General features: G+C 29.0%; 1 protein-coding gene and 2 long non-coding RNA genes across 3 annotated transcripts; 1 reads left to right on the top strand and 2 right to left on the bottom strand.

The window, feature by feature from the left end:
• The first annotated feature begins 5,954 nt into the window (after window positions 1–5,954).
• On the top strand, window positions 5,955–6,710 carry LOC102664290 (uncharacterized). Its single transcript, XR_414095.4, has 2 exons — window positions 5,955–6,222; window positions 6,410–6,710. It is a non-coding gene; the product is annotated as an uncharacterized lncRNA (long non-coding RNA).
• Window positions 6,711–8,425: 1,715 nt separating this feature from the next.
• Window positions 8,426–9,130, bottom strand: LOC100527213 (uncharacterized). The gene is given in 2 exon segments (NM_001249555.2): window positions 8,426–8,817; window positions 8,987–9,130. Coding segments are annotated over 2 exon segments (276 nt in total). The 5' UTR covers window positions 9,096–9,130; the 3' UTR covers window positions 8,426–8,650.
• Window positions 9,131–13,260: 4,130 nt separating this feature from the next.
• Window positions 13,261–13,970, bottom strand: LOC100499697 (uncharacterized). The gene is made up of 2 exons (NR_157235.1): window positions 13,827–13,970; window positions 13,261–13,753 (listed from the first exon to the last, which is right to left on the bottom strand). It is a non-coding gene; the product is annotated as an uncharacterized lncRNA (long non-coding RNA).
• Window positions 13,971–15,730: the final 1,760 nt, after the last annotated feature.

Genomic DNA, 15,730 nt, shown 5'->3' with positions numbered 1-15,730 from the left:
TGTTTGACCATATAATCTTAAGACTGATTTGAGAATTTACAGTAAATAATATTGTCCCATTTTTCTAAACAGCCCAACCTAAGTAGACCAATTAAATTTATAAATTTATTGAGAGAGAACACCCATTTTTAAGGGGATGCCCCCAGCCACTCCCATTCCAAAGTTGGGTGTTTTTATTTCTTCTCTATTAAAATTTACATTTGTATATAACTAATAGCTTATGATAATGTTTTAAGGTATATAAAATTTCAAATTAAAAAATTAAAGTAACTCTTCTAATTTCTCTTCTTGCTATTTTTTAAAAATTAATCATAAAAAAAATCAATAATACTTCTTAACAATAACATAATTAATCAAAAGGAAAATTTTATTATTTTACACAACACACTTAAATTAACAAAAATAATCATTTTTCATCCAACTATAAAATAATCGTCTTGCTTCAAAAAATAGGTCGAATATTTTTAACTTCATAATTTTAAACTTATTGTCAATTTGTTCTATTGATCTTTTCAACATAATTAAAAAGCGTAATATATAAAAGTACGTACAACTCTTTCAAGTTTCAACTCTTGTTTTTTTAACAACTCTTTCAAGTTTCAACTCTTTTAGTAATACTACCAATATTTTAGTCGACACATGTGAGATCTAACTAGCTTCACGAAAGCAATTTATACATATTAGTAGTTTGCTGTGACTTAAAAGTTCAGATGCAACAAGGTTGAGTTTAACATTGATTTTAATCTTTCTAGATTTTTCCCACGTGGTGACTGCTGGTTTGTCTGTATTATTGATTATCTTGTCCAATTCTATGCAAGAGTCATTGCTTTTTTAAGAGGTCAAATTAAATGAGCAGCTGTTAATTACTAGCTTATTTAGAACTATTCGATGTAACGGATCAACATATGAGAGAGAATTGGTGCGCGGGCATGCATGCATGCATCCATCCAACATTAACTAGACAATAGGGCTAGGGAAATAAATAGTCAGCGACGGGATTATCACGTTTCCAAGAAATCTCCACTATCTTCATCGATCTATATAAATACCAATTCATAAAGTGATATACTTCCATATATTCTGGAACTTGCAATTAGCTACATATATCATATATAGATTTTGTATTGTTAATCATCAAAAAAGGATTTTGTATTGTTAGAAATGGCCATCCTCCTACGTGCCTCCAAATTGATGTCATTTGCTGTTCTTTTAGCAATACTTTTACTGCTTATGTCCTCCACGCTGGGAAGTGCTGCCCAACCACTCGGTACGTTATATATAATTAGTTTTACAATATCCTAGTTATTCATTCCTTATTTATTTTCTCAATTGTTAATTATTTTATTGACCTTTAATTAATTTATACGGTGCAGGGCGAAAACTTTTCCAATATCCTAGTGGCAGAGGATATGGATATGCTGAAGGTGGATCAATATATAAAAAATATCCTGGTGGTGGAGGATATCGAAAAAGACCATGAAAATCATTAACCACACCAAGGGGCCGGGAAATAATTACCAACAGAACTGCTCTGTTGCTGAAATTAATATTGGAGATGTTAATTCAGTTATTTCTTACGAATGATAAAAAAAATTACTTTTATATGTCTGTGTCAGTACTAGGATGATAATATATACGTCGTCATGTACTTTTTTTTATAGGTAAAATAATAATATATTTAAGAGAACTAATTGGGGCACAAGAAATGGCCCAATCAGCTAAGTTCCAGAGAGCAATACAATGGCCAAAATGCCAAAACATAAAAGCAAATACAAGTAAAGCAGCTTTCGGCCATCAGAGGTCCAGAAACCACCCCCTGTGTCCATACACCCGCCATACTTACGAGTATAGTACCTTAGACAGTAGCTTAAATTACTTTAACTAGCTATTTTAAGGAACTCTATTTATAGTCAATTACACCTTTAAAGATGATTTATTATAAGAGGAGTGTTATAGCAACACATTCTCTTACGTACTCATCTTAACACACATTCCATCATTTGTTAGAAATTTATTAAAAAGTATAAAATGTAAAACTCATAATTTTTAAAAATTTTCAACCAATAAAAGAAGAAGTGTGTTTCTAACATTTTTCTTATTATAATTCATATATATAAGCAAGTGAGCAACTGTTTCTTAGATAAACATATGTACGTTGCTTTTTAGAAGTAAAATAAAAAATAAAAATGAAACCACACTGCGCGCACAGTTATGGAACAGAAATCGGTTACGGGACAAAAGTTGCTCTTGCTAGTTGGAGATGTTATCACTAGTTAACGGGTCAACTTTTGTTTAAGTGGGGTCCAACATCTTGGGATTTTGCCAAGAAAGCTAGTTTGCTGATCTTCAAGAATTTTAATAGCAGCTACAAGAAATTTAACACATAATTAAGTAACCAGTACAATCGTGTGAAAATGATAGAATTAATCAAAACATATTGAGTGCAGTTTTTTTTAAAGAAAGATCCCCAACTATGCCTGTATGGCTATATATATATATATATATATATATAAAGACAAATCAGCCTTTGCAACGACTCTATGCTCTTCATCATGCATATCAGTTGTAATCAAACTGCTTAAGCTTTTAAAATTAAAAGAAACAGATGTTGTACTTACAAGCTTTATAAGATGTGTCGACTCGGTGGATAAAAAGTTCATTTGGCTTCCCTTGAGAACGATGATACATTGACATTTTTATTTGAAAAATGTTTGATGGATACCTAATATGTTATTCAACACCTAGGAAGTGAGAACAAAAAATATAAGTAGAATAAGAGGAGAGAAATGAGAAGTGTTTAAAGTAAATGGTGCATGATTCATATATAATTACTCTTTATTTATCAAATAATGCTTCATCAACACTTAGCTTCTATTCGGCAGATAAGAAATTAGGAGAGGACAGTAAACAAAAATTATTAGACTAGTTTGATTGAGAAGATTTAAACAAGAATTAATTTTAAAATTGGCGAGACTCATTTAAACAGGATTTAAATTCTCTAATCTCTTTTCTATTTGTCTTCAACTAAACACTTTTAACTTTAATTTTATTTTTCATTTATTTCTACTCATCTTTTTTATTTTCATCCACCTTATTTCTCTTTTCTCTACCAACTATTATTTTTTATCTCTTTTTTCTCACATCATATTACTTAATAGGGTTGTTTGCGATGTGATTTTATTTAATTTTTAGAATCAACATAAAATAAAGATACATGCATTTTGATTTAGTTCAGTTTAATTGAAACATCAAATTTGAACCAAAGCCAACTAATTTTTGGCAAAATTGTTTGATTCAGTTTGGTGATAACACATATATTAAAGTAGTATTTAATTAATTTTGTTAATATAATATTTTTATAAATATACTGATTTTTTCTTATTTAGTATTTTTCTTATATAAATATATTATATTCTTATATAGTATTTATTATGGTAGTATTTCTTGCATGGTATTTATATAGTATTTTTAATATAGTATTCTTCTTACACTTTATTAATATGATATTTTTCTTATAGTATTAATTATTAATAAATGTAATATTATATTTATAGTTATTATATATAATATATTTATTGAATATAACAAATGTTATGATAATATATATGTATATTAAACATATAAATTTTTAATTGAATTTATATATTAAAAAATATTATTAAATAAAAGTAATTAAAAAAATTAATCAATTGTTTCTTGAATTTGACAACGAGTCAAGAAACCTTCATCTCTTGCAATTTGTACGGATGAAATGAGTACTTACAGTTACGTTAGTCTTAGTACACATAGCTCATGCACATAAAAAAAGTGCACATAGCTCATGGCTCATTATATGCACAACTGTGTCTATGAAACTCAAATGTCAAATGCGTGACGTTTACGATGGTCTCAAGCATAGTCGGGAAACAATATAGATGTTTTTATGTTTACCTGCAATTGTTGATTGAAAACCTGATAATGCTATAGCTGGATGATGTCAAATGCCTTTGATGCATATGGAAAAAGTAATCTAAGCATGCATGATCGATGTTGACATATTTTAGAGATTTGAGTTTTGTTTGATAAAATTTTAGAGATTTAATGGTGATCATGTGAGGTTTTAGTAAATTTTTAGTCGTTGTTCTCACATAAGAAAATCATCATGATTGCCTCATATATATATAAAAGAATTTAATCTTTGTCACAAATCAAATTAATTAATAGTATAAACTAAAGTTTTTACATTTAAAGAAACTTAAACATATTAAGAATTGATTTTTTTTTTAACCGTGATTCAGTGGCTACTAATTTAATTGGTAATGTGGTACATACAGACAAATGGAAATTTAAACATAAAAAACTTTCCAAAAAAAGAAACTCAGACTAATAAAATGATCAAATAGCCATGTTTTATCTTACAATTTTACTTACAAAATTTGCTCCACGGTCAAAACAAACTAAACCAACCTCAATTTTATATGTTTTGGAACTTTTAAAATATTTATTTTATTGTTTTTAGTAAAATATTTAATATTTACCAAATAATTAAATAAAAAATCACCTATCAATAGAAACAGTCAAGTCATGATGCCTTCCCAGTTCAAATCAACTCAATATAATTCGGTTTGATTTTGTGTGTGTTTTCTCACAATTCATCCAACGTGTCTCTTGGGGTTCTTTTGGTATGGTTGTAAGTTTTTTATTTTTTATTTTTAAAATAAAATGTGTTTGACAAAATGAATTTGAAATAATTTTTACACTTATTTTCAAAAATCAAGATTTTTTTTTGAATTTTATTTTTAATTTAAAAAAACTCATTTTTTACATTTGACAATGACAATTTTTAATTAATGTTATCATTAATGTCACCGTCATTATTACATACCATCTTCGTCGTCATCATCACTTATTATTATTATTATTATTATTATTATTATTGTCATTCATCGATTTACTTGATTATCACTCTTATCACTATCATCATTATTATTGTCATTATTACCACCATTACTATCGACATTATCATTGTTACCATCACTATCAATGTTAGTGTTATCGTCATTGTTACCATCATCGGTATTATCACCACCATCATCATTGTTACTGTTACCATGATCGATCGATCACACCACTGATATCTTTATTACTCTCCCTACGGTTAACATCACCATTATCACTAATGTTGTTATCACCAGATAAAAATATTCTTAAACTAATTTTAATGCAATATAAAATTTTTAAAAAATTTATTTGAAACTAATCTTATTTTAAAATTAATTTTAAAAAAAAATTAAAACTAAAACATAAAACTTATAATTATTTTAAAAAATTTCAAAACTCAAAACTAAAAATCACTCGAAACGGACCTTAGTTTTTACATTTGTTCCAATATTTCCATCATTAAAACTGAAAATCATTTACACAATGCACCTAAATTTATAAAATATCCGCATTTCATCCCATCTATAAAAGCCGAATATTGTCTATATATTTGTTCTATTGACCATTTCAATTTATGAAGTCAAAGTTCAACGTAAAGTCTTTTAGTACTCCAACATGTGACATCTAACTAACCTCACAAAAAGCAATTTATACACATTGCTTTGCTTGGACCGTAAAGATCAAAACAATGTTTAATTTGGTTTGACATTCACTTAATATATGTTTGATTTGTGGTTAAAATTGGTACGAAACATGTTCTAATATAAATTCAGCTGATAACAACATAATGAAAGCAAAATCAAAGGAGAATCCTGGTACTTAGACAAAATTATTTTTATCTAAAAAGTTATTTCTTACGGGATTTCCAAACATATATTTAGTCTTTTTCCATTTGCCTACCCTGTATTGCTGGTCTGTATTATTAATTATTTGGTCCAACTAACTTCACGAAAAGTAGTTGATACATGATATGTGACAGACCAACACGAGATGTGAGCTGAAGATTGGTGTGCGGGCATGCATGCATGATTATACAATAGTCAGTGCCCGGAGGATCACGTACGCGTACGTTTCTATTTTAAGAGATCTCCATAGTCTTCATCGATCTCTATAAATACCAATTCTTAAAGGGATATGGTTCCATCCTCAAACTTGCAATTAGCAACACAAATATATAGCTTTTGATAGAAATGGCCATCCTACGTGCCTCCAAATTGATGTCATTTGCTGCTCTTTTAGCAATACTCTTACTACTCATGTCCTTTGAGCTCGGAAGTGCTGCCCAGCCTAGTTTTAAACTCGGTACGTTTCTGTTAGTTTTATAATATATGTAGTGAGAATCACACATATATTGTTTAGGGGTTTCTCTTACTGTAGTTTCCTAACTTGGAACATGGGATTGATGATTTCTATCCATGTTTTATATCTTATGTTACTTACTTATTTTATTGTTTCTTTAATTAATTTATTCACCTTCTATTCGGTGCAGGGCGAAAACTTTTCCAAACTGGAGAGTTGCCACCAACTTATGGTTCATATCCTGGTGGTGGAGGATATACCCCAAATCCATGAAATCATTAAGCACGAGAAGAGGGAAATAACCAATACCCAGTAACCAGTCTACACCAAACTGCATGCTCTTTGGCTGAAATATTGGAGATGTTAGCATCCTTCTTTAATTCTAAGATTGCATACAAGCGAAATAATAAAACAATTTAAAAATGTGTGTGTGTAATTTCTACTCTACCAGAATAATAATATACATGTCGATTGTCATGTACTTAATTTCACCGAACCATGTGTATTTACTGTGCTATCAGTCACAGGTCACAACCATTTAGTGGCCCATACCTGAATTGCAGCAAATAAAATTCCTATTCTCGCTTTTTTTTTTCTAAGCATATAATTATAAAGGAATATCTAACCAAGTGAATTAATATAAATAATTAATACGGTTGAAATTAAGATTGAATGATTCAAATATTGTTTAAATTTAATTTTTAATAAAAATAATTCTTAATCACACTTTATTCACCTTTCTATCAAACTCTGAGTTAGTTAAAACTCTTTTTTCCCAATGAATCAAAAGATTAAAAAAAATATATAAAGGAGTATACAATCAAAAATATCCATTGCAGGGGCGTATGCATAATTAAACAAAACAATATATATATATATATATATATATATATATAGAGGAGGAAGTGTAACTGTCATTTGAAAATTATTACTTGGGAAAAGTGAGTATAATTTCCCCAAAAAATAATATTCCCATTAAGTAGTTTGATTCTGACTAAAAGACATAGCATAGAGTCGTTGAAAAGGTTGATCAGGTGTCTAGTTATATTAAGATATTTAGGTCATTTATATTATATTCAATTGCATTTTTTATGTTTTAAAAATAGTCAAAATGATCATTTTAAAATAATGATTATTTTTCATTGAGACGTGAATTTAAACTTTTTTAGATTAAATTATATAAAATTTATCCCATTAAATCCATTTAGATAAAAATTATAAAAACCCAATTGATATTCGAATAAAAAAGGGCTAAACATGATAAAAAAATCATGCATAAATTTTTTGTTTTAATTGCTTGTTAAATTTACTTTTTACAAATTTTCATCATATTTATAGTCTTTATATTCAAACATCAATTGAATTCTATATTTATATATATATATATATATATATATATATATATATATATATATATATATATATATATATATATATATATATATATATATGAATATAATAAAACAAGTTTGTGTGTCAAATTAGTCATAAAATTCAAAATCATATTCCAAAATAAAAAATTATTATTATTTTGACTTACTTTAAAATTGAACTTTTTAAAATATATATAATAAACCAAACTAAACAAATTTAAAACATAAACGATTAAAAGTATATTTATCCTAATATATAAAGCCATACGGGGGTCATTAATGAACTCAATGTATGTTTTGATTGTGTCATTGTCACATGATTACACTGTTACTTCTGTATTACATTTCTTGTAGGTACTACTAATATTCTTGAAGATTTGCAAACTAGCTGTCGTGTCGCATAATGCCAACATGTTGGACCATTCTTCCACAACCAAAAGTTGACCCGTTATCTACTTATTTTCTTTCTTTTTCTTTGTTGAATAATTAACATCCGTTAACTAGTGATAGCATCTTCAGAATTAGAAATTCTGATTTGATGAACATATACGAGAAACTTTTGCCCCGCAACCAATTTCTGATTCTATATAATTGTTCAAGTATGGGTGAATTTTAATATTATGTTTCTGAAGAACAACGGATGTTTATCTAAGAAACTGTCGCTTATATATATTTGAACTCCTAATAAATCATCTCGAATGATGTACGTAATTAACTATAAGATAAAGTACTCCTTAATAGTAAAAGTAATTTAAGCGACTGTGGTGTGTAAAGGTACTCTTATATTCGTGCATGCAAGTAAGGCGGTTTACAATATTTTGCTATATATCGCTGAAGAAATTAAAGGGACAAGCGATAATGGGAATTTTATTGGCTGCAATTAATACAGGTCTGGCCACTAAGTGGTTGTGACTAATTAATAACAGTAATACATGACAATTGACATATATATTATTACTCTAGTAGTGACACGCATGCATTTTTATTAAGTACTAGTAGTTTTTACCACACCTATGAAATCACACCATTATCACCCCGTTGGATCGATGGTATTGGTTTCATGGTGGTCCATAATGTATTGGGCGGACGGGAACTGGATCTCGATGGCCATAGGCGGGAAATGGATCTGGCCGGCGATAACGACCTGTTGGGCGGACGGGAACTGGATCTCGATGGCCATAGTCGGGAACTGGCCCGCCATAACCTTGTTGTAGTAATTTTCGCCCTGCACCGTACATAATTAAGGTGAATAAATTATAAGGAAGCTAGGATGAAATCATGAATCTGACGTTCCAAGTTAGGAAATTACAGTTAAGAAAACAGCTAGCCAAGTATATATATGATTGTCACAATTAATTATTAACTTTAAAAACTAACGGCAACTTCATGCATACCGAGTGGTTTGGCTGCAGTTGCCAGCATAATAGAGGACATGAGTAGTAAAAGTATTGCCAAAAGAGCACCAAATGAAGACATCATTTTGGAAGCACCGACGAAGGCCATTAATTTAATTTCTATCAAAATCTATATGTGTGTGTAGCATATCACTAAAATAAGTGGTATTTATAGAGATGAAATATATATGATCGATGGAGATCATGTTTTAGAAACTTGTGATCATACGGTCACTGACCATTTCTTGCCACTCTAGTGTGTACTATATAGTGTCTAATGTTGGACGCATGCACCCCACACCAATTCCTCATATTGCATGTATCTGGCCTAAGTATTCATAGTTACATTCTTACTCTTTCAATAATAACATTTTTGTCAAAGAAAATTATTTTTTCATGGTAAATTAGCGTAATTAGTCTTTTTTATTTATTTAAAATATACATTATTTTAAGAGTTTAAACTGTAAGTACATAATAATCTTTATCTTATTGTAAATTAGTGTAATTAGTCTTTTTTTATTTAAAATATACATTATTTTAAGAGTTTAAATTGTAAGTACATAATCATCTTTATCTTTATTGAGCTAAATGACAAATAATACGAAATAGAAAAGTTTACTGCCTTTATCCGATTATATTGGTCCAATTTTAGCTAGTAGCAAATAAATTAAGAAATATAATTAATATTCTTATTTTTGTTAAAAGTATTTTTAAACATTAGGAGAATGTTAACAATTGTTTTTAAGACATTGATTAAGAAATGAAAATAAAAGTAAAAATTTATTATGAATAATGTTTTTAATGCACTTTTTCTTAATCATTTTTATATTTTTATTTATTAATTCCTTTAACAGTTCCCTAACTAAATGTACTAATCAGCAAAACCCTTTACTTAAATCGTCATTCCTCAATAATAGAGCAATAATTTTTTATTATTTGTGAGTTATTAAGCGATATAAAAGTATAATCGAAAAAATCATAATTAATATAACTTAGATTTATAAATAAATAGACAAATTAGAACGCATTTTTTACTTGTATATAGGTGGACAATAATAAAAAAACAGAAATAATAACAAATATTTAATTAAATATATTGATATTGTAAAAAGAATTACACTATTATTTAATTATAGATTGTTTTTTAGGGGTTTTGCTCCTTTTTTTATAAAAAAAAAAAAGAGAGAGTGTAGATTGTCTTAGAAATTTGGCAACATATTTTAAACAAATGTTTTGAGTTAAGTTTTTTTATCGACTAAAATTTATTAAAACTTATAAATTTGTGAGTCTTGATTCTTATTTAATTTAATGAACTTTGTAATTTTTAATAAATTTAACTAATAAAAATATGGTATAAATGTATTACTAACACTTTTCAATCTTCATGACTTAAAGTGGATTATATAATAAAATTGTTTACCTTTTCCACAATTAATACTTTGGAGAAACTAGCAACAGTGTAGAAAAGTAGATAAGGTGACTCCACTGCCCCCACCGTTTACTCCGAGTCTCCGCGCAAGTCGTCCCTACTCCCTAGTAATTTATCAATGAGTCTTGTTTTTTTATATTCTTAAATATTAAACACCCTATAAATATTTTTGATATTTTTTAATCTCTTTTCTTATCATGTATCATATTAATATTTCTTTATTTTTGTTTCTATTTCTTTCACGATATATATTAGTTTTGGATGTAAAAAGAATATTTTTCTTTATCAATCGCAAGTGGCAAGTGGCAAGTGGCAAGTAAGGAAACAAAATGGAAAAAGGTGTGTCATGTTCATGTCAAACCATTTCACATGTTAAGGGTGAAGACAGGATTAGCTACGTCGATGGGTCTTTAGCCCTCGACACACGGAACTAAATTTTAACAATTTGCAGTCTGGAATTTACTAGCGACTTGACTTAGCATATGTCTCACCCGATTTTGTCTTAATCTTTTTATTTATTAAGAAAAAAATCTTAATTAATTTAAAAATCAAACAGAAGTTAAGTAAAATATAATTACCTTGTAACTAATTACTTTCTTAAAATAAAAAAACTTTGTTGCATATTTTTATTAAAGCTTACAAATTAAAGTTGCAGAAATATCTCATTTTTTGTTTCTTCAAAAGTGAATTTTCAAGTAAATTTTTACCCTTAAACATACTACTTATAAGTAGGGATATTCCCAGTGTGAATTGATATGCTTTCCGGACAAAAAGTCACCCAAACCAGAGATAAAAAAAATAAAAAATGTGATTTGGTTTGCTTTGTTTTAAATATAACACCAAGTCTAAATTAAAATAAACTTGTGAATTTTTTTTTAGAATGTTCTCTTCATTCCATTAGTGTGATATTTTTTAGTCCAATTTTAATAAAAAATTATGAAAATTATATTTCAATGTCATTGGAAGGAGTTTGTGTATCACTAGAATTATTGGGAGGCTAAGCATCCAAGAATTGTTTCGTGGCATTGAAAGAAAAGTTTGAGAACTTTTAAGAGTTTTTATTGAAAGAAATTTGATTATTTTGCATAAAATATATTGGTGGTGATAATGGCAAGTAGGAGAAAAAGAAGCGGAGTTTGAAAATTTTCAATAAAAAGGAATTGATTATTTTGCATAACATTCATTAGTTTGGTGATGATAAGTAAGAAAAAATGAAGGAAAATTTTAAGAATTTTATTCGAATGAAGAAGTTGATAATTTTATAAAAAATTATAATAAATTTACTAATTATATTGAGTTGGATTCATTAACAATGAAACTAAAGCAAAGAGATTAAGATTATAAATAAAAAATTGAGAAATAAATGATGATAAGAAGAATTGGTGTACAAAATATGAACATTATGTATTCAATTTATAGGTTACGAATTAAAAAAATATAGTTCACTCTGAATAGAAAGAAAAAATTACCAATAATAATGGTTGCCTATTGATTGAAAGATAAGAGTAATTTCTCAATCAATTTGAAAGATTACGTTCAATTCTACAAAGTTACCCAATGTTCATTTTTAATTTTTTTTTAAAATCTTTTTCTCTTCACCTTCGTCCTTACCTCGTTTTTTCCTCAATCCATTTGCCTCCTCATCCTTCCCCTTTTCTCTATGCCTCCCCTTCCCCCTTTCCCTCCACCCCTCCTTCCCTTCTTTTCCATGCACAGAGCGATGGAGGACATCTGCGCACAATGACGACAACGACTGGAGTAATCATGCCAAACGAAGGAAGATTTTTTTATCACTATTTTTGTTTTTAATTTGTAATTTTTGCTTGATATTCATTCTTCTTTTCATCTCCTTCATTGTGCAAAATAGAATGTTTATTTTACCTCCAAAATCTACTGATGTGAGGAAAAAATGATTCTCTTAATGTTATTCTTGAGATTTTCAAGTTCTTTTGGAGGAAATAATCTTTTAATGTGAAGATCTTTCATTTTTCTGTAGCTCAAGATCTTCAAAGAACGAATTTTTCACAACAAAATCTTAGGTGAAGATCCTATAATAAAGTTGCTCTAATAGCATGAGAACGCCACAATAACAAATTTCGTGAAATCTTAAGCTGAAATGGAAGTTGTTTGCTCTGTTTTGAGTTGAAAGAATGCAAATGTATGTTTAATAATTGGGAATGGAACAACAACGCGCGATGTGTAATAATATCTAATTAAGATATTAGCCATACATACAACCACACCATTAGGTATTTTTTTTTTCTCAAAAATAAAATATTATATATATATATATATATATATATATATATATATATATATATATATATATATATATATATATATATATATTAATGCACTGACTCAAGTACATTTGATTGTGTCATGGTCACACGATTGCAATGGTTAGTTCTATATTAAATTTCTTGTAGATTCTACCAAAGTTGTTGATCATGAAGATGCAGATCTGCAAATATGTTGGACCATTCTTCCACACTCAACCAAAAAGTTGACCCGTTAACTAGTATTAACAACTTCAATCGGAAGAAAACTTTGATTTAAGAGTGTACCCATCGACCCTCTTGGTCGGCATCTGGGAAAGTCCCGTTACGATTTTGTGATATATATGGTATCTTCGGACGCCAACTGTTGGCGTCACTGTTAACACTCCTCACCGTAGGCATCACTGTTAGCACATCTCACCGTATGTAACGTTCACAATATGTGCCTCAAAATCTGGGGATAACGAATGGGATCGTGTATGTTAAACCTTGACAAGAATATCGACCAATTAACTACTATGCATTCGTATATATGCACTAACACTTGACCCAGTGGGACAGCTTTATTTTGATTCTAAACACTAGAATCTTCTTGGATTAGATCTTCCTCCTCCGAGGCACGATGCATCTAAAGGAACAAAGAGGAACCTTTGCCCCGCAATCAATTTCTGTTCCATAATTGTGCAGTGTTTTGGTGCGTTTTGCTATCCGCATACACAACATACATATCACCGAATAATTTTAGAGGACAAACTGATTATGAGAATTTTATTCGCTGGATACAGGTGTGGCCACTAAATGGACGTGACCGATAAGCAGTAGTACACATGGTTCAGTGAAATTAAGCATACATGACATATATTATAGTAATGACACACAATTATACATCTTTAAAAGTATTTTTTTTATCACAAAATTAAAGAAGGATGCTAACATCTCAAATATTCAGCCATAGAGTGGGTGTTTTGGTGGTGGGGTATATCCTCTAGGAGCGGCCATTGGATGGGGTATTTCCACGAACAGGGACGGCGGCGCTGCCGCATTGGAAAAGTTTTCGGCCTGCAGCGTATAATTAAAGGTGAATAAATGAAAGAAGAAAAGAAAGGATATTATTAGAGATTGTAAAACTAACCGAGTTGAAGAATAAGACTAGGTTGGGCAGCACTTGCAAGCTCAGGAGAGATGAGTAGTAAAAGTATTGCAAAAAGAGCAGCAAATGAGATCCATTTGGCCATTGCTAAAATGCAAGTTTGAGAGGATGGAACTATATTAGTTTAAGAAGTGGTATTTATCAAGATCCATCTTTTAGACGCGTTAAAATCCAGTCGTCGTTGACTCTTCCTCGCCCCGCACCCTACGCTAATGTGGTTGGACTTGGACTAATGCCCCCAACATTATTTTTTTTCCTCGCCTCACCCTATCGTCTTCAAGTTTAGTCCACAAAAAACAATTATGTTAGGTGCTCTGTCACATCCTAAATAAATAAGTCTTCCATACAATTAATTAATTAAGGCCTACCAAAATCATCACTGTACCAATCCAATTTTTTTTCTTTGGTTTGATTCGCATAGATTTGTACTCACGACCATTCCTAGTTTACAATAGAAGAAAGAGTTTTTTATTTTTATTTTTACAACTAATAAATAAGTGTTGGAACAATAGTTTATGGTAAACCGAAAAAATTACTGGCTGAGTCGCGGACAATGTCGCTTTCTTTAAGACATTTTGTGGCACTGTCAAAAATTGTACAAGCAGACTATCAATCACGACGTTCCCAGGAAGAAAGAGAGAAAGAAAAGTTGAGGAGGAAATGTTTTTCATCTGGGCAAGGAAAAATGAAGAGATGAGCTCTATATATAGGGAGTGAAACATTATTCAAGTGTTTATACTAAGCGATGTGGGACTTGAAACCTTTTTTTTTTTCAAACTTTCATCCACATCCTCCTTTGTTCTAACAATAAGTCACACTCAAATTCATATCTATCATTTTATGTATATTATTCCAACTTCATCACCGGTAACTAGGGGATTTAGAATTTTATCTAACGAACATATGTCAAAATACAAACAATTTTTTATTTTTATTTTTATTTTTCCTAAAAAAACCGAATGTTTTTCTAAGAAACTGACACTTATATATGAATTTTTAGCAATACTTTTTGCTACTGTCTAACCTTTAACAGCAACGTAACAAGCTTTAAAGGTTGGGCAACAACAAAAATATTACTAAAAAAACAGCAAATAACATAAGTTCGAGACATTCAAGATTAGGGTCATTTCTAACAATACAAAATCTATATCAATATAAGTAATTAATTGCAAGTTCGAGGATGGAAGTGTGTCACTTTAAAAAGTGAGCATGCACAATAAGTGGAATCAAAGGATAAAATACGCCTAAATAACATCATCAATTAAAAAATTCCATAAAAAACATCACGATAAAAATACTAAAAGATAAAAATTTAATATTGTTTGACAAACTTTTGCTTACATCTATTACAACATCTCAACAAATATTTATTCATCATCCTAAATAAAATTACAATTTTTTTCAGAAAATTGAGAAAATCCTTGCCATTACAAGTTTTCTAGAAATTTTGCGAAAATCCTTCATTTAGATAAACTTGAAAAACTCTTTCAATTTCAAGTTTTCTAGACAAATTTAGACAAGCTCCAGAGGGACTAAATCTAAATTTCTGAAAGCCTGTACAACTAGCATGGAGTCCCACTCTAACCAAAGCTTTTGCCAATTTATTTTTATTCTATGTTAAGAACGAATGATAAAATAAAGAGACTTAAATGTAATTTTGGTCTTTCTATTTTTTAAAATTCATAATTTTTATTTTTTATTTTAAAATAAAGATATTTAATTTTTATATTTTTTTAAAATTTATAATTTATGTCCTCCTATTTTAAAATAAAGACATTTAGTCATTTAATTTTGTAAAATCTGTTATTTTGATCATTTCATCAAATTGAGACATTTAGTTCTTATATTTTTTTAAATGCTCAATTTTGGTCTCATATTTTGAAATA

Source organism: Glycine max, chromosome 4, assembly GCF_000004515.6.
Source record: "Glycine max cultivar Williams 82 chromosome 4, Glycine_max_v4.0, whole genome shotgun sequence".
Lineage (NCBI taxonomy): Eukaryota > Viridiplantae > Streptophyta > Magnoliopsida > Fabales > Fabaceae > Glycine > Glycine max.
The sequence above is the reverse complement of the archived record's forward strand: the minus strand, read 5'-3'. Positions and strand labels throughout refer to the sequence as shown.